Genomic DNA, 23485 nt, shown 5'->3' with positions numbered 1-23485 from the left:
AACGCCATGCTCTGGTCTTTGGATATCATAAAACACTTGTGAATGAAAGATGTGTAGACCCGATGCAGGTGGGAGAAACCAGTGAGGAAGTAAAGCACATTGCGACAGTAAATAGAGGGGGAAAATAAAAAACCTATGTACCCAGGTAAAGGATTAAATAATCATAAATCTTCCACGGGGCTATCATCGGCCCTTTTCATTTCACTCATCACGCGTATGCCAAAAAGAGGATTCCTTGCCCGAGCCAACCCGCATCCCGATTTTCCATATATAGCGCCGTTTTGTGTGTGTGTGTTTTGGGGGGGTGTAAATTAACAGAAAAGAGCCAAAACCCTTCCAAACCATGCCATGCCAAATGAAGAAAAAGAACGAACCTAAAAGAAAGGCGATTTATAGTTTAATCTGACTTTTTTTTCCCCTTCCCTTGCTGCTCGTTCATTGTCGTGAAATAAATCAGGGCAGAAAGGTATTAATAGAGCAGACAACATAGCCAGCTTGAGGCAGGATACTTAAGGTATCCCTGCTTGGCTCTGGTCTCCCGTCAACTGGCCGATAATTCCGCGAAGGGCATTGATGATTACGGCTTCATCTTTCGGCTCTCCACCAGGGAAAGAACTCTCCTTTGCGCCATTGAGGACGCGATCACGGGCACTCCTTAGAACCTTCTTGATGTACTCCTGATCTTCATAATCTTCCATAAGAACTGCCTCGAAATTATCGATTGCCTGGTTGGCTCGGGAAAGGAATGCCGGGTCTTGGTTAATGAGAGATAACGATGAAATCGGTGAAGTGTTCTGAGGCGGTGGAGGTGGCGCCGGCGGCATGGGATGTATAGGAACAGCGGGAGGGGGTGGAGGAGGGGCTTGTGGAGGAGGCTGGCTGGGATGGGGAACTGCATTGTACGGTTGAGATTGAAATTTTATAATGCTTGGAGCATTATAATTTTGTGGCGGCGGTGCCACTGGCGCCGATGGCGGAGGTTGTCGACGTTGGGGCGGTGGTTGCGGTGGAGCTCGACGATGTCGTGGATGCGGAAAGTGAGGCGGCGGAGGAGTCGAAGAATAGGGTGAGCTGTACACCGGAGATCGTAAGAGAGAAAACGGTCGAGGTAAGTCATGCTCTGGCAATACAGTCTGTGGCAGATGAGGCAGGGTGAAAGGAAACGGGTTGGCTCGGCGGGCAGGTGGAGGTGGAGGGAGAGGTGGAGGAGCCATGGGGGTTGGATGTTGGGTAATTGGCTGATACGGATATTGTGGCGGGGGATGCTGTGCAGGCATTCCGTGGGGAATAGTATACTGCGGAACCGCTGAGGGCGGGAGGAAAGGCTGGTTGTTGTGGTTGGTTATGTCCTGGGGAGGCGGAGATGGACGACGCTTCTTTTCTTTGTCCACTGACGCCCCCGGAATCAGTTTCCATGACCATCCTTTGCCATCTCGTTCAGCGTGCATAAAGAGATGGTTATTGCCGTTCAGATTATGCCGCACACTTGAAGTCCAACCTTCAGTTTCACACCTAAAGCGAAAGTATGGATATTTTAGTTTTAATGCACGATAAATTTGCTTCAGCGTCATGGGAGTTGGAGATTCAGATAGCGCATCGTAGATCAATACGGCGTAATTATATGGTGGTTTCGCTAGTTCTTTGGGCGTGTAAAAGCTTTCTGGAGGGTAGTCAGGTGAAGGTGACCTGGAAGGCTTGCGCTTCTTGACAGGCGCCGGCTTGATAGGCTCTTCTTGTCCTGGCGCAATGTTTCCATCGCCCCCCTCTATCGACTGCACAACCGAATCACCAGGAGCAGAATCAGGTCGTTTCCTTTTTGTATATTTTCGCTTTTCCGGTTTGACTGCGGGTTGGTCTTCAGCTTCCCCGTCTTTCCCGGATTTGGACGCCTTAGATTTGGTCGTTGGAGGCGGCGTCACTCCACCATTGGCTTCACGGCGAGCAGCTAGTTTCTGCTCACGCGCTATCTCTGCCCGCTCACGCTTTGACATGATGCCATCCTTTGGCGGGCGACCAGGGCCACGACGACGAGCAGGCTGAGGAGTCTGACTTTCTTCTGTTGATGGCTTTTGTCCGGATACCGTCACTGTGAGCTTCTTGACTTTCACTTTACCAGCTTCTTTGTTACGCGCGGAGTCCTCTCCACCAGAATTATCGGCTTCTCCTTCACTCTCGATCTTAGCACTGCCTCCTTCAGGGCGGGAACGGGCGGCTTCATTAGACTCGGGTACTGGCGATTCCGTTGCCTCCGAACCGGTCCCTCCGATCGGGACATCTGGGAGTAGAAATCTCACCCTCACTCCACCTATTTGTATAAAATCACCGCTATGAAGAGGGCGGACCTGGCCTGGTGCAAGCCAATCTGCGCCCATAAAGGCACCATTTCTTCCCATTACCTCCATTTCAAATACATTTCTGTGAAAATTGTACGCGATCTTGACATGTTTTCTTGATATACCACGATGAGATGAGGGAACTCCGTTGGCTGAAGCTGGAGGATGTATCGGTATGATTGGACAAGAATCCGGTGTCGGTAGCAAAGCAAGTGTATCTACTCTCTTTGGCTCATTTCCATTCTGTAACGACTCCATGGCGAGGGCATTGTAATCCTTCATCACTCGAGGAGGTTCAACTGGAGTTGACATGTCAGGTTCCGCTTGGGTCATATGCAACATGGGGTGGCTATGGTGACCATTCGAAGAATTGGAGGACTTCCAGCTCATCTGAGGAGGGCAATGTTGGGGAACATCGGGGTCAAAGCCCATGATGCCACCGGTATCACTGATCACACTGCCCATGATCGTGTGGTTATTATCCGGTTTTATCCGTTTTGGGGTTCGGACGCCATTCCCATTCTGAGCTTTTTGCTGCTTTAGCTGCAATTCTCGCTGAAAAGCAGCGCGAGCAGCACGAACATCACGACCGAGGATAAAAGAATAGGTATTGACGTAGAAGTGGCCATCATCAAATTCCAGCTTAGCATAAGCCTGGATTCTAGGTTCAGACCCAGAGACAGATCCAGAGTCATTTGTTGTACCTTTGGCATCCTTTTGAGTAGGGAGCTCCGGATAGCCAACGATTCTGGGTGTAGGACCACCAACTGCGCCAAAGTATGCATCCGTAAGAATTTCGCTTTGCAAAAGGGCTTCCTTCGCGGATCTAGCAGCCGGGAGTGGCGTGAAGTCCGAGAACATCGGGATAAAATCTGGGTTGGCTTTTGCGTTGCTCTGAATTGCATCCAGAATTAGATTGTGTTCCCTTTCGATGCTGTCTTCCTGCGAAGCCTCAGGCATCAAATTATCTTCGGTGGCCTTTTGTGCTTCACTTGTATCCAATGTGGCGTCGGCCTGGGCACATGTTGGCGGTGGAGCTTGTTCGATGGGAGGGTTGTCGCCGTTCAGTTGGGTTTGCGGTGACGGACGAGGTGAAGGGTTCCGGGACTGAGGAATTTTTTCATCGAGTTCCATTTCAGTAGACGATTGGTTTTGGTCGGGTTCGGGGGAGTTATTCAACGGTTTGCTTGACAAGAGTTGTGCCAAGAGAGCGCTGGCCGCATTTTGCTTTTCACGCTCAGTCTGTTTCTTGTAGTCATCTAGGGCCAGCTTGTCAGTCAAGTAGCCGGACCAGCCCAACAATTACATACCAGATAACGCTAGAAAAGCAGATTCGGAAACGGCTTTGAGTTGATCGGCCGTCGCATTATTGGATGCTTCGAGCTTGGGGGTGACGTCGCTGGCGGCTGGCGGCTTCGACTGCTCGCACCGGTCGACCTGGAGGTCCATCGCAGACCTCTCTGACGCCGCATCATGAGGTCTTTGCCCCAGCAGCGACGCCGCCATGGTCTGGGATGATGACATTGCATGCGGGTGCACCATCCAACGAGGGTCCGGGGCGGTAGGACGATGAAATAATGGTCGGGATGATTTTGTCGGCGTTATGGCTGGTTGCTCTGGATCCCCGTACCGCACGCCTTCCCTCTTTGGGTCTAGCGCTGAATCTAGATCGCCTCGGCTGCCTTATGTAAGTATCAAGAACGCACTTCCGTTCGACCAGCCTGTTGCGCGACCCTGTAAAAACTGCGGAAAAGGCGTCCGGAGCTTTGTGTTCGTGGAGGATGCTCCAGGAGATATGCACAAGGGGCCTTACCCCGATGCAGGTGCTCGCCTACTGAGGCTAACTAACTAACTTAGGCCAGTAACCTGTTCCCATGCTTCGCTCACCTCTTCGTCACCACAAGCGCCCTCCACCAAGTTTGGGTTTCAACGATGCACACATCCAGAGTTAATACACATGACTGTTCATTTATGTACCTATGGTCCAGATTACACATTATCGCCGGTCAAAACTCTCTCGTTCCCTGTCCAACGGTATACTGGGAGTCTGGGGTCACCGGGCCACTCCGGTCTGCGACCTTTTCCACTTTCATCCATTGGCGTGCTTTGGTAGGGAGCATTCTGTGGACAACACTGAGAAGTTGTGCGTACACCGATGGGCGATTGGGATCTTGGATTCTTGCCCACCGATAAAACGGGATCAGTTCCCATTTGGTCCCACCGTCGCTACCGATGCTTTCACCATCCCCCGCTTCCGCTTCGCCTTCCTTCCTTCGAATCCTTCGAGCGACAAATATACGACATCTTCTGCATACCTCAGGGAGCACATAAAATATACGATACTCGCAGTGCACCCTATGTTTCAGACGATCAGCATCGGCGGCGACCGTACGGGAAAGGAAATACTTACGACAACGGCAGATCAAAGCTAAATTGCAGTTGCTCCAATGTCCTGTTTTCCTTTATTAGTTTTCTGCGTTGGGATCCAATTTTATTTTTTATTTTTTATTTTATTTTATTTTATTTTTTTTAACTTACCGATCTCTAGTATCAACACAAAACAGGAAGCATGCGACAAAGCCAACGATATTGACGCAGCCCTGAAACTTATTAGCGTTTTCTCATGGTGGTTGGTTGCGACTGGAATCTCACATATATGGAAAGACTCGTTGTGAAACCAATGGGCGTTGTTATGAATGGGTACATCAGGAGCTGGATTCCAAGGGATGTTAAATTGATAAAAACACACATAGCCATGCCTGCCTCGCGAACGGTGCTTGGAAAGGATTCAGCGGAGAGGCTGAACGCCGCAGGTCCCACAGTGAACGCATACACAGCAGTAAACAGCATTGTAAACTGACTGGTTATTAGCAAATTCTGTAGAAACAATCCATTCCTAAAAGCTTGACTTACAAGCATGATTGTGGGTGTTCTCGCGCTGTTGTCCAGCTCAAAGAGCGAGGCCAATATAAACATAAAAACAGCCATAACTGGAAACCCGAGAAGCACTAGATTGGTTCTGCCGAGTCTATCACTGAGTAATGGAGTCAATAGTCCAAAGCTAAAGCACACTGCGCCAAAGCAAAGGGCCAGAATCAAAGAATATTCAGGACTGATTCCAGCATCCAAAAGAGAGGAAGAAAAGAAAGCGAGTGCGTTGATTCCGCACAGTGACTGTGTCAACATTATTGTTCCTCCAGATACGAGAGCATGGCGACAGCGAGGGTCTTGAATGATTTGCGCCAGTCTTCGAAAAAAGTGCGCCTCTTTCATATGGTAACTGTGAGTACAAATTTCGTTGTTCTGGCCTCGTTGGGAACGCAAACACAATCCTGGTGGAAAGTGGGCGAGACGCTCTGATAACGGTTTGGTCTCATCCGCAAAAACATTCCTCCCTGGAGCAGGTTTACTTTCTTCATCAGAACATTTGCCTTTGGATTCCCCTTTTTTAGCAACCTTCCGGATCTCCATGAGCTCTCCTTCTGCTTCCATTTGGAAATGGCTAGAGATGATATCTCGGAATCCTTGGATGGGGTATTTTCGGTAGAGGCAAGCCGCCTCGGTTGCTTTGGAATATTCCCCCGTCTTCATTAAAAACATCCAACTTTCTGGGATCATGTAGGAAGATATCATTAAGGGAATGGTAGGTATCAGAGTGGTAGCGCTCAGGAATCGCCATGCCGTGTCAGGCTCCAGGTTGAATGAGTCCACCACTTTCCAAGATACATCCCCAAGGAAGATGCCAAGAGCGTCTGAAACTTGCCTAGGAATTCGGTCAAATCAAGTTTCCTGTGAAGATGCAGGAGTGTGGCTCACCATGTGGATAGCAGAGCACCTCGCATATGCACTGGCGCAAGTTCCGCCAAAAATGGTGCGATCACACTTGCTTTGGCCCCAAGCGCAGCCCCGATCAGTATTCTGCAGCCAATGAGCTCCGCTGGAGTCCGCGAGCAAACAGCACCAATCGTCGCTCCCATGCTTATGGCTGCAGAAATTGCGACGGCACCACGTCTTCCCAGCCAGTGGTTCTGAATAGGGTCGGCAATGAGTAGACCTCTATCATGATAAATTAGGACCCGGCCCTTCTTCAACATCAATAGCTAGACTCACAAGATACCTGATGCAAGTGTTACAGAAGCAGATAGTGCACCAAGGAGAAATTGGTCTCTAGTGTTGCTTGATCCCGGCGCAACGTCCAGGTGGAAGGCTTCTCCCAGGGGTATATCTAAGAGCCAACGTTAGCCAGCACGATAGTCGCATTTTAGCCCCGAGCAAATACTTGTTCCGTTTAACGTGCTCTGTGTCCATCCCTGGCAGACACCTGATAGTCCGCCAATGATGAGAACAGCAGAACGAAGACTTCGCGTCTGCTGCCAGAATGTAGCTTTGCGTTCGTCCTGCAAGGCAATTTTTTCCTCCTCCGGAAAATCGGGGTCGCCGAAAGCCTCCATATCATCTCTCTCAAAACGAGCTGCCCGCTTCACGCCATCAACCTCCGATAGAAGACCATGCTGGGAAGCAAAGCATTCCACCCCTTCATCTAACGTCTCCACAGATTCGAACAATGCAAATGGGTTGTCCAAATTAGGTTCATCTATGGCATTATGTGGTGCGTCATCAAACGCTCCATTGCCGCGAACTCCATTCACGAGAATGTCCTCAAACTTTTCGGATTGAACTTCTTCAGTCGCCCTTGGTGTTTCCGCTATGTGTATCTCGTCATCGAACTCTTCTGCCCACCTGAATCCATTTCCGTTCAATCGTCGTCCTAGGTCTTGGTGGCTAGCATCAGATGGCCACCTATTCCTGCCTTCAAAGGAAGGCCATCGGCCAACTTCCTGGTCATCATCCGCGCTCATGTTTGACAACATCGGGGTATCGAGAGGGAAAATATCGAGTTGATATTCTTGCAAGAAAAGATGAGCGACAGCATAACTATCCGTCAAAAAACAATTTCTCGCTGCGTCTAAATGCTTGGATATAGCTGTGACACTGTCTTTCGCTATGCCCCAAGTTTGACACTATCATGAGGCTCAGCTTTCCCTGGAGTTCCCGCAGGTCGACTTCAACTGGCTGGTATCGAGATTTAGCGGCTGTTGGCGACGGGGGCTATGCAGATAGGACGAATATGACTGGCTGCCTCGCCCTCAACTCCGGCGTCCAGAACACAGAAATAGGACAACCTGCAATCTCGACTGCCCCCACTGACAGAGTGTAGAGGACGCTTGGGGAAAACCTGGGGGGCGACTCCACGTTTTCTGACAAACTCCTAAAAGTCACCGACAGATCTGACCTCTTTACTCCATGCCCAGTTACCAGTATGGACGAAGGAAACACGTCCACATCGTCGTCCGTGACTGCCCGGTCGAATCCGAGATACCCTGCTGAGTGGTTAGACACAGCGACTCATCGGGCGAAAAACCAGGATGTTGTTCAATACGTAACGTTCGCCCGTCGGTATTCAGGATACAGAGCTGTGGAACATTTAGAGCCTCATTCCGTCGCCAAAATCCCAAGGCTGTAAAAGGGCCATGGCGCTCCGTGACATTTGACCTCCTCAGCCACCAGTTCCGTCTTGGAATGTCAGTGGGGCCGCATGGTTTCGTGTCTGTTCTCGTATTTCGAAGCATTCCCGTGCCCCCTAACTATGGAGTAATGAACTTGTTATGACTAGTTAGCTGTGCTGCTAAGTCAGTCGCTGACTTATGATTAGCTGCGGAGCAACGATGCTGCTCTCCATGCGTGACCGCAGTGAGGCATCCTGGCCGTTGCCTTGCAAAAGGATACCCTTTTCCTTTCTTCCCATATAACTTGTCGTACTTCCAAAAAAAAATACGCCCATGCTTGTTGCACCTCTTTAGCGCCTTTGAGCTTTCATAGGCCGTTTTCCCCTTTCCTCCATGTGGTTCAGCCATGCACCATCCCTCTGGCTTCCCCACACCACTATACGATGCTCGATTCCACCGTCCTTTTCAAGAAAAGATCACTAGCAATAAAAGGTGATAAAAATTATTCCCAAAAAGTCCCGTAAAGCCGAGCGATGGATCCCGCAGGCCTCGCGGTTGCACTGGTGGCCGCAGCGACCGAACTCGCTATCAAAGTGAGGGCTTTCAAAAAGCGAATGAATGACCGCCCAACCATAGTCGATGGCTTGCTGGATTACTGTAGAATGGTTAAAGGTGATTCAGAGATGATTGCCGGGCAGGCAGACCGCATCCAAGCAATCACAGATCCATCGTTCCACGGAAGAGGGAGTCCGCTATACGTCCTGTGCACCAGACTACAAGGCCTGACCAGGCTCCTCAGTGAATTTGACGAGGAGCTGGGCGATCTCACCAGATCAAGTGCTACGACTTGGCTAGGAAGAGCGATTCTGCAGATTGACACAGACGATGCACTCCCAAGAATAAGGCACGTTCAGGATAGAATAGAACAGTACCTCTCCAGCATGTTGCGTTCGATGCAATGTATCCAACTTACCCTCCAGTAAGTTTTCATCATGCCCATCCGAACAAGCATTGTAAATAAGACAGTTGCTAATGTTCAAATCAGGGAACCTCCAGTGCCACCTCGCCCACTGAATGCAGCGTCATCCACACTTCCCAACTTTCCTACTCCGCCTCCGTCGCCAGGCCTCAGCGATATCAAAATCACGCCGGGCGGCAGGAAATTCTCGAATATCTCCAGCCTAAGCCAGACTACAGATATTGAGAGGGCAACTCGGAATCTGGATATGCATCTCGTCGAACGATTGCTGCAGGAAGACGTCACAGGAACTCTTATCCACACGATAGATTCCCATGGACGGACTCTTGTCGATATCGCCGTGTGCCAGGGCAAAAGCACTCACCCATCCCAAGTGCCGCTGGTCAGAATGTTAAAGGAGCGAGGTGTAAAATTCACACTCAAAGACGACCGTCATCGGAGGATGTATCGTGAAATCATGGACACCATCAAACTACAGTCGAGGAAGAAATGGTGACATAAACCATATCATCTACCAGAATCGACCGGTAAATGCAAAATATGCGGTATAGTGTCAACATATCCGCGTCTCGACGACTCATCGAGGGAGACAGCCCTTGCACGCTTCGGCCAGTACAATGTGTCCGGCTGGAGAGACGACTCCCGTATAACGGTGACCGATTCCACAATGCCCACATGCAGATCTGAATTCCACGGATGTATCCTAAAAATATGCGTTGCAATCGGAATCCGGCGGCAGATATCCTTTTCTCTCCGATTCCCCTTGGTAGAGTCCACTGAGGAGACTATGCCTTGTTTCTGTGGAAATTGTCGGCACCGACGGGACGCAGCATTTGAGTACATATTTCGCTGCACGATAATGCCGGGGTTTGCCTTCGTCTGCGCAATAAAGCGAGAGGATACTCCATCATTCGATTTTGTTAACTTTTCTTTTCTCTTCCCCCCCCTTCCTTTTTTTTTGCTGTACAATAATTTTCTCCAAAAGAGTCAACAAAATGTACATACATACACACAAGCACCAACGAATGGCAGAAACAATTTCAAAACTCGCAGGTATTCTGCGCAAAAATCATTCTTTCATGATTCCAAAATAAATACACCTCAGCGTCGAGAGGCATTCATCCGCCTGGGTATGTATATATACAGCCTTTCGGGTATACTTCGGCCATAAATTCGGCTCCTTCGGTTCCCAAAAAACGTACCTTGCAGGCAGCGGTCGGTGTCCGCCTGACGGCGCAGCCACGGATCAGCGCGGCTTTGGAGGAGCTTTGGCCTCTTTTGTGGTGGCATAGCCAGCTCCCAGCATGGACGCTTGGGCTGGATTCCACTAAAACCACGCCTAAATGCAGGGTTGGGCAGCAACGGTAAACGGATCCAGCCTCAAGCGGCTCTTTCAGTTTCCGTGCCGAACGGGTAACGATGAGAATGAAAATGAGAGATTTCACTTCCTCCTTTTTTTCTGGGATCGCCCGATATACTTCCCATATATCTAGTGGACATTTGTCTACCCTCATCATAGCCTTCTTTGGGTACCCCCGCAGAATATCTCTCATCTCCTGACAACTAAATCACTCCTTATCACCCACTTCTCGCCTTGCTTGACCTCTCTACCTTCATGAAGCAGACATTTATCACCATGACGGTGGAGCAGCGCCATACCAACCTCCAACTCCACGGCGATTGGGTCCATATCAACATTGTTGTCTTTCAAAGGCTTAGATTTTGAGCCATTCTTCTTCGAGGAAAGAACCGGTTCGGGATAGAACACCGTCTCTCCACCTGTGCAGGTAGTCAAATAAATCAGAAGCGTCCAGGTCGTTTTACCTGGGAGAGACCGGTCCGCTAAGGAAGGGAGGTGAAGTGATACCGAGTCATCATCTGCGATCAAGATCCGTCCATTAGCATGTCATTTACCACTCTCGTCCTGTGGACAGGTTAGTTGACTCACAATGCTGTCCAAAAAACTGCCCCTTCGAATATCTATACACCCTGATATTTGGATTCAATCCAAGAACTTCCCCACCCCACAAGTCCTTCCCCTCGGCACTGTCAGCGTCTGCCGATTGTCCCAAAACTACCTGGCTCAATGCCGTCTCCTTCCACAATCTCTCTGCAAACATCAGGTCATCAACCTGGAAGCGATCATTCACCCTTACTGCATCTCCCCTTTTCGGTCGTCCGGGGGTCGTAACCAATGGCAGGGTGGAGAGGAAAGACACGTAGTTCTTGCAGAGGGTGGAAGTAAATAAATTTCTAACAACGTAGATTTGATCTGAAAGGACTGTCTCGAGCGCGAGGTCGGAGGACGGGATCAATGGTTTGAGCGGCGGCCAGTTCGGCGTGGCCGGTTCTTGTCGATGGCTCTTGGTGGGTTCGGAGGACGACTTGGACTTTGGGTTATTAGTAGCTTTGGGCTTAGATTTTGGCGGCATGATTGAGTTTAGTTTGGAGCCCTGGGGGAATCATCCTGGAGGAGAGAGAAAATGTGTTTCTGAAAGATGCATCAAATCGGCTATCGAGGATGGTAACCAGCTAGTTAGTTAACTAATACGGAGTACGGAGTACTCCGTACGGAGTACAGGAGCTGGTTTTTACCCCGGAATTTTCGCTCCACCCCCTCCCTCGCCAATAGAGGCAACAGAATTTCAACCACCTCTTTACCTACGAAATTTTAATGTGGATCGATGGTTCTGAAACGTAAATAATGATAGGCTATGATAAATGGACCCAAGAGGGGTGCAGCCTGCAGGACTGCGCCCATTAAACTGGAGACGGGACAGGGGAGGACAGGAGAAGAAAAAAGGGGACACCCATATATATTGGCTGATAGCATTTCTTCCTTTAATATATGATGTATGTATTGCATCCAATGCTGCCATAAGTGGAGTAGGGCTTTTCCTTTGACAGTTTTGCTGCTAATAGCATATTTTTTTTTTTGATGCCTGATTGCAGACAAGAGAGTCAAGCAATTTATCTCATGAGAACAGAACCAAACAAGGACAGGGGAGAACATCTGGAGGCACAATAAATAAATAAAAACATTTAGAGAAAAAAAAAAAAAGGTTTATTCGGATGCTTCTGGCTTAGGCTGGCTTTCTGGGACGCCGTACTCCGTCCGTCGCATGATGTCCTCCACAGGGCCCAGTAGTCTCTTGAAGCCATCTCTCCCCAGTTGTGCAACTTTCACATCCGTTTTTGCAATCACACTCGCCTGTCTCGGTTTGTCATCGAGTAAGGCTAGCTCGCCGAAGTAGTCACCTCGTCTGTAGTGCTTAACCGCGCCGTCAATGCCACGTTTATAAGCAGCAGCTTCACCGGATTCAAGGAGATAAAACGCATCGCCAGGATCACCTTCCTCAATAATCGTATGCCCAGCAGGGTGCTTAATCGTGTCCAGAGCATCAGCGATCTTCGAGCGCTCATAAGGTTTTAAAGACGACAGTAGCGGAACCTCCTCCAAGAACGATTCATACATACGTCGCCGTTTAAAGGCGGAGTCCATCAGGATTCTTCGAAACGTGACACGGTCAAGCGCCCAGACGGTCGATGGCTCGGTCGACACGACCGTGGCCGCCCGAGGAGCATTGTACATAAGAGCGAGTTCGCCGAAGGATCCTCCTGGCCCGATCTCATTAACCTTGCTTCCCATGCCGTTGTGCCCGGGTTGGGCCGATCCCGACGGATGGATGAAGACATCGAAGTGCCCTTGCTCAACAATATAGAAGTAATCTCCAGCATCACCTTGGGTGATGACCTTGATATCCTTAGCCGGAACAGGTTTCTCCACGAGAGCATTCAGAACGGTCTTGAACTGGTCCTCCTCAAGATGAGAGAAGAGAAAGTTCCCAGCAACCGCTGTCTTCAGCCGATCAAGTTGTTCCGGAGGCTTAGGGTGATACGGCGGTGTCCAGGAATCCGAATCGGAGCTGGTAGGGTTCAACGATTCTGCCGACACCGAGGTGCGACGGCCCAGGGCGTAGTGGTTGGGAAATCCGGAGTCGCTCGGGCCCGCTGCCGGTCGGAAAGTACCATGTTCCTGTTCGCCTCTCCCCCCAAACGGGTTGGGGCCAAATGCCCCGAATTCCCCAAACGTGCCCACTCCATCACCACTTTGGAATGGACTGAGGACATGGTGTATGTGGGCTCTCTGTCGGGAAACGTCGGCTCTGTGGAACGTCGACGTCGTTGGAGAAGTCACATTCTCATCCTCTTCTACTATTCTGTTGAAGGGTGCCGCTCCGCCACCCGCGTGTCTTTCGCCATGGCCTGCATGGCTTCCGGGAAAGGCATTGGACTCAGACATCACGGTATATGGTATCTGTTCTTTAAGGCGTCAGGACGCCGCTGCCTTCGCGAGGAGGGGTGAAGTGCTTGGTACGACTTGGCGGCAGTGCAGTCGAGTACTATTTTTTAAACGCAGCAACGTGGGGAGTAGCCGAGACGAGATACAGAGAGTCCGTGAACGGGATTCCAGGCTGACTAGGAGGAGGGGGGTGGGCGGGAGGTCAGTGGATATTTTGGGCGATGGGAGGTTTTTCGAAGAAGAGAGGCGAGGCTCACCGAAGTGATGGCATACAGTTGCGGGGATCCTCCTTCCGTCGAGAGTCGCCTGCAATGATGGAAAAGTTGAATCTTCTGTGGGATCGAGGCTTGAAGAAGGATAGATTATGGTGGTTTCGTCGCCCTTTTTGAATTAATTATTGGATAAAGAGAGGGCGTGGGAGAGAAACAAGGGGTCCTGGTTTCCTTGGAAGCGTTCTAGAAAACAATGTGTGACCCGGGAGGATGATCTGTAACCAGTCTCAAACGGAACGAGGTCCGAATACCGGGAGGCTGAGCGAACTGACAATTAAAGCATAAATTGCTATGTGTAGGTTATGAGGGCAATTGGGTCGAATTGAGGCCGAGAGCTCACAGCATGGTCATGAGAGAGAGAAAAGGTGTTTGGGGCGGGAGGGGGGAAAAGACGAGGGCGAGGAGGGGCCTTGGAGGTGATGATGTATGGGCTGAATTTAGCGGGAGAAGCTTATGTTTGCTTCACGCGCATCCGCAATACGGACACGCTCACTCCCCCAAAGCTGGTTTTCCCTGACCGCCGGGCTATATGTAGGAGCACTTCATCTAAACCAACTCTCGTGACTTGCTGCCTTACGGGTCATTCATACGATTTATATTCCTTTGGGGTACAAGAAAGCCTACTCTGCAAGATCACTTCGAGACTTGGGCGATCTGTAGCGGTCAAGGTGCTCAAATGATGCACTCTGATCCTTGTTGCCTGCATTTCTGTAAGGCTTAACTATTCAACCCGTGGGCGGGAAGATTGTGTCCATGTTGCCGGAGGACAGTTGTCACTTATGCAATGGGGACGGGCTGCACCCCAACACCCTCCATTTTTCCTCCAAGCTGCGGGCCAACCTGGCGCCATATCGGCGAGGGTCAGCTGCCAGGCACCCGTCATCAGGAGAACCCGGGGACAGAACTCGTTTTCTATTGCACTCGCAAGGGAGCGTGGTTGGTTATGATGGGTGAGTGGCGGAGTGCCCAACTGCTCTGAGCTGTTGCGGGTGCTGCGTGGAAGCTTCCGTTGGGAGCTCCAGAACTATTCCAGTTGTTTTCTAGAAAACGTCATGGATTGCTTTAGTCGAAATCCACATTTTGGCTGCCGACGGGTGGGCGAGCTAATGATGCGCACCGTTTCATCCCCCCAGTCATCTATAAAATTTTTTCTTCTTTTTTCTTATTTTTATTTTTATTTTTTATTTTTTTTTTTTTTGGGGCGGCCAAGCCAAGTCGGCATGCTTAAGATGTAACGATTTAGGCTTGAAGGAACTAAACTCGGTCAATGAGGTTAACTAAGAGTTAGTTGGCTAGTCATCTACTCCATGCAGAGTAGTTATCTCTCCGTTCAGGGTGTCTTGAATGAGCAACGGAGAATTCTACTCCGCATTCGGTGAGCAAGCGCATTTGGTACAGCTACGAAACTGAGATCCTTATGTATGGTATGTGTGTAGTGTACAAACGGAGTACTAAATGTGATTTAATTGATGTTTGAAGGCGAATGAAGGGAAGCTTGCGAGCTGTCCGAAGATCCAAGAAGCAACGCTGGTTGCCCAAACTGCATCCGTTCCATGGGGTAGCTGTGAGCTTTGTGAGTGGTCGACCACCTTTCCGACAGATCCCAAACAATGGCAAAGGTGGCCATTTTGTGATCAGAAATCGTCATCTGAGTGATGTGAACACCAACCTGAGGTTAAATATATTTGCCCCAAGCAACCGTCCGGAGCTATTTGTGATCCCGTTGGACGGAAGCAAAACTGTGGCAAGACTCAGGTGGACCATTGCTTGAAATCCCAACCAACTCCAGAAAAGAAAGAAAATAAAGAAAATAAAGAAAGAAAGAAAGAAAAGAAAAGAAAAGAAAAGAAAAGAAAAGAAAAGAAAAGAAAAGCACGCAGCTGTGCGACATCGCCCTTTCCTACCATCATTACCGCAGCGGTCAAGGCCCTACCGTCCATATTCTCTACCCCCCTTGCGGTGTACTATCCCCGAGCACCAACCAGACGCCCTCAATCGGTGACGGGAATACGTCCACGGACATAGCCTGTTGCGCCCCCTCTTTGTGCCAGCCTTCCCAAATACAAGCTTTCTCGGGCTCCAGGAGTCGAAGCGCACACCTTGGTCGCCCTGTCACTTACTTGACATATACTGGAACGGCACGATTCTCCGACCAACTTTCGCACGCGCCAGCAGGTCGCCCGTTCGTGATATCTATTCTCGAGCTAGGGTGTTTCGAGGAAGTAAAGGCGACCGGGGAATGGTACCGTTCAGAGCAAGATTGAACATGGGAGTGTACACGTTTCAGTGGTACGTCAAAGAGGCTGAGACCGGCAAATAATGGTTATTTGAGAACGGAGTGAAGAGCAGAAGACAGTTATGATGGCCCAGAAATTTTACAGGATACCTGTGGTGCTGGATTCTCGATCTGGACCCCCTGCACGCCTCTTTGGTAGCACAATGGCTGTATTCCCTCTGAGCCAGTTATGCAAGCTGTCTGCATGAATTAAAGCGTACGGCGTCCTTTGCAAAGGGAAACTGACCTATTCTTCGATCCCGGCAATGTAGGTTGCGCCCGGCGAACGAGGTGTATGTCACCGGAACATTTGATAATTGGAGCCGGAGTGTTAAGCTGGATAAGTCGGCAGATGGCCACTTCAGAAAAGCAGTCGAGCTCCCAGAGAGCAACGAAAAAGTGCTCTACAAGGTATGACTGGCCGGCAAGCCGTTCGCTTCTTTGTCCTGTTCTCTCCTTGCCTCCGTCTTCCCTTCCCCGCTCTCTCCTCGTCTGTCCTCACCCGCCGTTCCCCTCCTCCCGGAAAGGAGCTGGAACCTGCAAAGAGTCATATGATGGTGCCTTAGAGTTTTGGCTAGCGAGACATCGGGTCGAAAACGCAGCATATGGAGGCGCAGGAGGAGAAATGCAGCTGCCTTGGGGCTCGACGTTGCACCCTTCGTTACCGACAACAATCCAGGTTGCAGCGCGCATCTCCCTCGGCTCTGCGCGCGTGTCTCTGTGTGTGTGTATGTGCGTGGAAGCCGGATAGCGTTCTTCGGCCTTCCCTCGTGGCCGCTCGTCGTGCCTGGAGAAACAGCGGTTTCGCTGGCCTGGATTGTGATCAGAACTACGCAGGGTACCCAGCAGCTAACTAAGTAACGAACTACCCCACACTAAAGCGTGTTTTGCCCGCGCGCGCGTCTCTCTACAGTATGCAGTTGGGGCCCGGTACCTTCCAAGCTTGGTGCGCCCATCAGTCCCTGACGTCATACTCTGATGTGGGAGCCAATCCTGCCTTCCGCATCGGCGCTCTTGCTTTAAAACGTCCCAGGCCCACCCAAATAAGCAAGAACGCAATTGTTGGAAGGGAAGGAGTCCGCACTCCGAGCTCCTTTGACCTCGTTCCTACCCCTCCCTTTTATATCTTTTTTTTTTTTTTAATCCCCCACCTGCTTTGGCTTCCGGTGCTGCATCAGATATTTTTTTTTTTTTTTTTTTTTTGCAAAGTTGATTTTACTTATCAATCTCTCGTGCAACCGCAGTTCGTCGTCGACGGTCGCTGGACAGTAGATCCCACCGCTCCCCAAGAAGACGACGGGAATCACAACATAAACAGCGTCCTGCTCCCTGATCACATCAACCCTTTCCGTCCTACCACCACCACATCGACGAGTGCCGTCGCGCCAACCGAGAAAGCCGCCACAATGTCTGCGGTGACACCGGAGGATACAGCCGGAGGTGTTTTTGAAGAGATGTCGCAGGAATTTTCCGAAACCCACAAATCTGCGGCGCGGAGAGTATCCCAGTCCGAAGAGGCTGGCCCAATGCCGTTCACTATGTCGTCACTTGCCCCAGAGTCTACAACTGTACATCTCGCCAAGGACGTTCCATTAGAACCCAAAGGAAGTGCTCCCGGTGGATTTCCAGAAACGCCCGATGTACAGTCACCGGCAGGGGATGATCAGGCGTTCATCAGCCCTCTTCCAGCCACAGACGGCATCGGCAACCCGATTCACTTGCCACCGGGCCAGAAAGTGCCACATCCATCGAGTTTAACTGACAATACAGTGAATTCTGGCATCAAGACAGATAAAGCTGGATATGAAGGGGATGCCAGCGATCCCACCATGGCGGCCATGGCGACCTCTCGAGGCTTCGTTGGTTCTCAGCCTGTCAAGGTCAACCCGCCGACATCCGGTGGTTCTGCCTTCATTCAATCTGCGGCCCCGACCTCGACTACTGCTGCTTTAGCCGCCAATGTTCCTCTGGAAAAGTCCAAAGCATCTGGAACCAAGGATCCCCACCAACCAGCTCCAGATGTGCCAGAAGTTGTGAGAAGATCCCTCAGCGATGCCCACAAAGACCCCGAAGCTGCATGCAATGAAGAAGCGGTTATGGAAAAGAAGGAGGTCGAGCAAGAGTTGCTTCGAGACGTTAAGCGAGACGAGTCAACCGGTGAACCTGCGCCTGTAATAGCTGCAGGATCGTCCGCAAAGGCTCCAGCTAGCACAGCACCCCTTGCGAAGGGTGAAGCTGGAGATGTGTCGCCAAAGACCAAAGAGCGTGCTGAGGGCTCCACAGCTGCACCGCCTCAACAGCAAACCACAGCACCTGGCCCGACGAAGACGACAGCCCCAGAGACCACTGCGCCGGGGTCGCAGCAAGCTCAGAGCCAACCCACCGGGACCCAAGCCGAGCAGCCACCAGCGACGCAGCCAGGACAGACACCGAAAAAGAAAAAGAATCGTCTTAGCGGGCTCTTCTCTAAGTTGAAGGAAAAGTTGAAGTAGATTCATCAGATGCTCGCCCTTGTATCATTTCCCCCCGTTCCTTACAGATGAAAATTGGCGTCTGCTTGTCATACTTCTAATTTGTGAGATCCCTCTTCTCCACCTTCATAAGCCTGTCTGTTTGATCAAGTACATATGCATGTTTGGGATCTAGGTTTCATTAAGATTGTATTTGGTTCACGGGAGGACCTTTTCTATATTTTTGCTTTCGATTGTTCCAGATTCCCCCGTTTTGTCTCACACTGTTGATGTTTATCATACATGTAACTTCCCACTTCCAAGCTGGCAATAGCACCTGGTGGTACTCCAGGAAATTGATGTGAAATTCTTCCCTCTAATTTTGCCCCCCCCCCCCAATCTCTATGGTCCATGGGACCTTTGAAGAAGATTGCATGCCTCTCCAGTCAAATTTCTTCTTGCATACCATTTTGATTCGGGGCTGTCACCATGGTGGTGATGAAAGCATTTAGAGGAATCAGTTGCTGCTGAAGCTGTTCACACCTTCCATGAAAATTATTTGGCGGTGTTGAATTTGTCTAAGAAAGCAGAATAAGGCTGGATTGCGCAGACATTTTATCCCTTGAAAAAAAACAACAAAAGATGGGGAATACTGATCAAATGTCTCAAAACAATTTTTGGTGATGTCTCCCAAGTTTTTATTAATTCCAGAAAAGCACCTGACCAACAGATGATGGTAATATATATACTATTTACTACCTACGATTGCTAGTGAATTCATTTGGACCATGTGCACTCGACCCCCCATCACCAGAAACACCATTTGTAGGAACCCAAGAAAGAGATATGAACAGCCTTCCTTTGTATGGGTATCTTTTTGCCCTTTTTTTCTTTTTCTTTTTCTTTTTTTTTTTTTTAGAAAGGAATACCCTGGCTGATAATTGCGTTCAGTTCAACAGGCATTTGGAGCACACTGCGGGAAGATGGTGAAGCATTGACATATAGTTGTTAGCCACCTGCATTATGAATTCAGTCTCGTGATGGCTTCAGCACTCACCGCGCGCCAATCTTGGTGGCCCAGCATCCGCAGAACAATGAAGCTGGATAGCATATGATGGCAGAGAGAATCCCTACCGCGAATCCTGTAGATGTTCTAGGTGTCATTCTCCGTGCATGCATAAAAGGAGGAAATGCACCCTCCGTATCGGATGTACGGTGCATAGATGATCGGGATAGGGCGGGGGCGCGGAGTCCTGACGTACCCAGCGTTGGTCCTACAAATTTACACCGACAAGGATTTTGGTCGGTGCCGCATTGAAAGCAGATGATCGGGAAGGGAATCCAGATCACCATGTTAGCAATATGATATGGAAATTGATCATGGAAAAGATGTGGTCCGTAGGTATGTGGAGGGTTTTAACGGTAGAGCAACCTTTTTTCTATTTTATCTTTCCTTTTTTTCTTTATACTGCCCATTCTTTTTTTTACTCGGCTTAAGCATGGAAAGGAATTCGAGCTGGGCGGAAACTGTTTTTAACTGGATGACGTTGATTACCAAATTTCCAACCTGAACAAGATCAAGGAAACGATGTCAAGCTTCGGATCCGACTTGGGCCAGATGGCTCTCAAAGATGGGTAACCTTGTTACTGAGCAGGGAATGTTAACTGCTGGGACGAAACGCAAATGGCTTTTCTTGATAGACTTTCGTCAGCTGATGTCGAACTTCTTGAATCTCAAAAATAGACAGCCATGGTTATGCGCTGAGGAAAACGCACTTGTTCAGGAACCAAGCGGGCTGACGCGTACCGCTGCGCGTTCGCTGCAAAAGGTTCGGCCGGCACCTCGCAAGTCATTCTATGGTGAAACCTGGAAAATCAGCGTCAGCGTGTGCGTTCTCAGCAGTCGGCTGCTCCATCCGTAGGTATGGGACGCTTTACATTTCCACGTGGCTCGATTTGTGGCTGATGCACAATGAGCAACCTTGAAAGATACCACCAGTATGCAATGCCCAGCGTTATATAACTACAATACAACTGCAAAACCCGCCTCTCTCACATTTTACATATGTATTTTTAGTCTCTCGTCTTTGTGCACGACCCATCACACACCTGATTGGAAGGCCGGGGTCGGGGAATCTTGTTTCCAGCACGCGGAACTGTTAGGTAATCCAACTAGCACCTCGCTCACGTGACCCACATAGATTAGCCGAGATTCCCCTTTAGGTAGCTTAGTGAATAACAAGCATACAAGTCCTCCATCAGGTTATAGCCCTTTGCGCTGAAGAGCAAGCGTATAAGGTTGATTTACAGCTCAATTGGATATTGAAGCTTACGATCAACATCCTGAACGGTTATCCTTGTGGATAACGAGGTTTTACGAGCACAAGAGAGAGCGTACGTTGAGATAGACGCCTCCTATACGTGCAACCCCTGTAGCTTTCTAGCACCGAGCTGGGGAGCGAGTTGAACCCTGTAGCTTTCTGGCACGCGACCAGAGAGTGAGCGAAACGCCTGCTAAACGCACCTAGCAAGCAAATCGACCACCTGGCAACGCCAAAGCCATGGTGAACCGTACGGACGAACCGGAGCACCGAACTCCTGACCGGGAGGCTCCAACAAACCTCCCTACACCCCAAACCGAGCTTAGGCGGTCGAGTAGGCTCAGAGGCAGCCCGCCAAACGACGAGCAGGAGCCTAGGGAGGAGAGTGAACTCCAAATGTTGCGCAGAATGATGCTGAATCAACAGGAGATGATGCAAAGGCAACAGGAGACAGTACAACAGCTGGCACAGCAAGTGAACCTCCTATCAGGCCAAGCAAGCACCGCAAACGCACCTGCAACAATGCAGGAGAACCTAGAGCACGAAGCTCAACAAGAAGAAGAAGAGGACCGAGAAATAGACTCTGATGAGGAACTAGAAGAATATGTCGGCAACCTTATAGATACAAATACGCGAATCGGCAGAGCAATCACCCAATTCACGAAGATCACGAAGACGGTGAAGAAGCCTATGACCCTGGCTGGAGCCAGCAACTACCTAGCATGGAGCAAAGCCATCCTAAAGGTAGCCCGCCAAGTAGGTGTTGAGAAGATTATCCTGGAAAGGCAAGAGACTTCACCACGGCCAGAGCGCTTGAAGATTTCACAATACTGGAACGTTCAGAATAATTGGCTACACGGCCTAATCGACAGCACAATATCTGCACAAGCCAGAGAACACTTCGAGGAATCGGATAGCCTTAGTGCCTACAAACTCTGGGAAGCTGTAAGGACAGCCTTCCAAGAGAGACCTGAGATACAGCGGGAAAGCCTACTTACGGAGTTAGTAAGAATGACACCACAATCCGCTGGCTCAGAAAGGAATTATATAGAGAGATTCCTAGCAATCCGTGGGGAATTTGAGAGATTAGGGTTCAAACAACTGGACCACACCCTACATGATATCTTGAAGATGAACATTACGTCCCGATGGAGAGAGTTCATACAGAACCGATTTGATATGGCATGCCAGAGCGGAACGAACCTACCGGAGAAGGATTTGGAAGGCCTACTGAAGGATATCCTCCACCGAATCCCCAAGAAAGACCTGAAGAAAGGCGGATCTACAAAGCCAAATACAAATGCAACAAGCTCGGATCCCCAAAAGTCTTACAAGAATACGAACTCCGAATCCAATCCAGAGAAGAGCTCACTGCAGAACTGGAACTGCTATATTTGTGGCAAACCTGGCCATTTGGCTAAATTTTGCAAATCTAACAAGAATTCGAAGCCTAACGAGCCTAAGGAAGACTCTAAAGGCAAAGGCAAGGAAACAACTACGGTTGCAACGGACAAGATCCATTCGGTTCACGAAGCAGCCTTCTCTATGAAAGAAGCGCGCGAATCCACAGACAAATGGATCCTTGACTCTGGAGCCGGATCCCACGCGACCTCACGTACGGATCTAGTTCAAATGGACCCAAAGAGCCATGCAACACAACTGCTTATGGCGAACGGTTCGAAATCAGTCACCAGAGGATTTGGCACGGCCAGTATCCAAACTGACAACGGAGAATTGAGCATTGGGGGGGTTAGAATCGTGCCTGACCTCCAGGTTAACCTCATAAGCTTTGGGAAGCTTATACGAGACGGCTTTACAGTGGAACAGCTTTATGTCGACGGAGAACACGTCTTCCTACTAGAATCGGCAGATAAAACACAGAGCTTCGAAGCTGTGCTTAACGAGGATGACATCCTAGTCCTACGAACGCCTAGGATACGCAATTTACTGGCATACGCGTTTCCAGTACCTACGAAACTCCTAGAGCCCTGCTATGTAACAGCAACTCTGGAGAATAAAGATAGAGATGACGCGCTTTTGGCACCGAATCACCTGGCAAGGACGCCAGAAATCAAGGAGGATACGATGGCCAATTGGCACAAACGCTGGGGGCATCTCAACGCCCACGATATAGCTATTCTAGCTAGAGATCCGAGAATGGCAATGCGAATAAAGGGAGTAAAGAAGCTAGGGTTCTGTGAAACCTGTGCTAAAGCTAAGCAAGCTCGCAACCCATTCGAACCTAGAACACGCTCTACAAAGCCTGGAGCTAAAATTTTTATTGATATTGCAGGTGGCGGCCGTACCCTATCCACAGACTCCGATCCTCCAAGCTACGGCGGAGCGAAGTATTTCCTACTTATAACGGACGATGCCACACGATACAGGTGGATCTACCTCCTGAAGGAGCGGGTAGAAGCTCCAGAAACCCTAAAGAACTGGATCAACATGATCGAAGTGTCTACCGAACGAAAGATCGGCACTATACTGTCCGATGGAGCTCCCGAATTGACGAGCCAACAACTGGCTGAATTCTACAGGAGCAAGGGTATACAACAGGAGATTACGTGCCCATATACACCTCAACAAGATGGAACGAGTGAACGAGGAATACGACTTCTTTGCGAGCGAACAAGAAGCGTACTTATAGACTCAGGACTACCCAATGAGTTATGGGGCGAAGCTCTCGCCACAGTCTCCATGATGGTGAATCTATCGCCTACCTCAGTGCCTCTATACGGATGCAAGAACACGAAGCCGTTGACACCCTTTGAAGCCTGGACGGGTCACCAACCCCATTGCAGATGGGTCCATAGGTGGGGATGTGACGCCTACGTGAAGATTTTGAACGAATCCTCGAAGCTCCAACCTAGGTCCAAGAAGGTCAAATTTGTAGGATATCGTGGCATGCACACCTACAGGCTTTGGGACCCAGAAACGAACAGTATAATGATCTCGCGAGATGTTATATTCGACGAGAAATTGGATCAAATCCCTACGAATTCGCTAACCGAAGCCGAATACGTTGAACTCCCGGAGGAGTAC

The 23485-nt window shown here is 49.8% G+C and overlaps 9 protein-coding genes across 9 annotated transcripts; 3 read left to right on the top strand and 6 right to left on the bottom strand.

Moving 5' to 3' along the window:
* Positions 1-489: 489 nt before the first annotated feature.
* On the bottom strand, positions 490-3839 carry D8B26_003421 (uncharacterized protein; the record flags this gene model as incomplete). The annotated part of the gene is made up of 2 exons (XM_003068327.2): positions 490-3592; positions 3644-3839. The coding sequence occupies 2 exons, from the start codon at positions 3837-3839 to the stop codon at positions 510-512; spliced, it is 3279 nt and encodes a 1092-aa protein (XP_003068373.2). The 3' UTR covers positions 490-509.
* Positions 3840-4339: 500 nt separating this feature from the next.
* Positions 4340-4637, bottom strand: D8B26_003420 (uncharacterized protein; the record flags this gene model as incomplete). The annotated part of the gene is given in 2 exon segments (XM_066124144.1): positions 4340-4613; positions 4633-4637. The coding sequence occupies 2 exon segments, from the start codon at positions 4635-4637 to the stop codon at positions 4340-4342; spliced, it is 279 nt and encodes a 92-aa protein (XP_065980222.1).
* Positions 4638-4943: 306 nt separating this feature from the next.
* D8B26_003419 (uncharacterized protein) lies at positions 4944-7192 on the bottom strand (the record flags this gene model as incomplete). Its single annotated transcript, XM_066124143.1, has 5 exons — positions 4944-5189; positions 5247-6096; positions 6150-6389; positions 6444-6558; positions 6613-7192. 5 exons carry the CDS (start codon positions 7190-7192, stop codon positions 4944-4946), a joined length of 2031 nt encoding a protein of 676 aa, XP_065980221.1.
* Positions 7193-7529: 337 nt separating this feature from the next.
* Positions 7530-7974, bottom strand: D8B26_003418 (uncharacterized protein). Its single transcript, XM_066124142.1, has one exon. It carries the CDS (start codon positions 7961-7963, stop codon positions 7646-7648), a length of 318 nt encoding a protein of 105 aa, XP_065980220.1. The 5' UTR covers positions 7964-7974; the 3' UTR covers positions 7530-7645.
* Positions 7975-8373: 399 nt separating this feature from the next.
* Positions 8374-9315, top strand: D8B26_003417 (uncharacterized protein; the record flags this gene model as incomplete). Its single annotated transcript, XM_003068329.2, has 2 exons — positions 8374-8819; positions 8886-9315. 2 exons carry the CDS (start codon positions 8374-8376, stop codon positions 9313-9315), a joined length of 876 nt encoding a protein of 291 aa, XP_003068375.1.
* A 1053-nt stretch (positions 9316-10368) lies between these two features.
* On the bottom strand, positions 10369-11251 carry D8B26_003416 (uncharacterized protein; the record flags this gene model as incomplete). The annotated part of the gene is made up of 2 exons (XM_003068330.2): positions 10369-10697; positions 10768-11251. The coding sequence occupies 2 exons, from the start codon at positions 11249-11251 to the stop codon at positions 10369-10371; spliced, it is 813 nt and encodes a 270-aa protein (XP_003068376.1).
* Positions 11252-11693: 442 nt separating this feature from the next.
* D8B26_003415 (uncharacterized protein) lies at positions 11694-13741 on the bottom strand. The gene is made up of 2 exons (XM_066124141.1): positions 13380-13741; positions 11694-13298 (listed from the first exon to the last, which is right to left on the bottom strand). Exon 2 carries the CDS (start codon positions 13120-13122, stop codon positions 11884-11886), a length of 1239 nt encoding a protein of 412 aa, XP_065980219.1. The 5' UTR covers positions 13123-13298; positions 13380-13741; the 3' UTR covers positions 11694-11883.
* Positions 13742-15964: 2223 nt separating this feature from the next.
* Positions 15965-16420, top strand: D8B26_003414 (uncharacterized protein; the record flags this gene model as incomplete). Its single annotated transcript, XM_066124140.1, has 1 exon — positions 15965-16420. One exon carries the CDS (start codon positions 15965-15967, stop codon positions 16418-16420), a length of 456 nt encoding a protein of 151 aa, XP_065980218.1.
* Positions 16421-16583: 163 nt separating this feature from the next.
* Positions 16584-18513, top strand: D8B26_003413 (uncharacterized protein; the record flags this gene model as incomplete). The annotated part of the gene is made up of 2 exons (XM_066124139.1): positions 16584-16745; positions 16914-18513. 2 exons carry the CDS (start codon positions 16584-16586, stop codon positions 18159-18161), a joined length of 1410 nt encoding a protein of 469 aa, XP_065980217.1. The 3' UTR covers positions 18162-18513.
* Positions 18514-23485: the final 4972 nt, after the last annotated feature.

Source organism: Coccidioides posadasii, chromosome 2, assembly GCF_018416015.2.
Source record: "Coccidioides posadasii str. Silveira chromosome 2, complete sequence".
Classification (NCBI taxonomy): Eukaryota; Fungi; Ascomycota; class Eurotiomycetes; order Onygenales; family Onygenaceae; genus Coccidioides; species Coccidioides posadasii.
The sequence above is the reverse complement of the archived record's forward strand: the minus strand, read 5'-3'. Positions and strand labels throughout refer to the sequence as shown.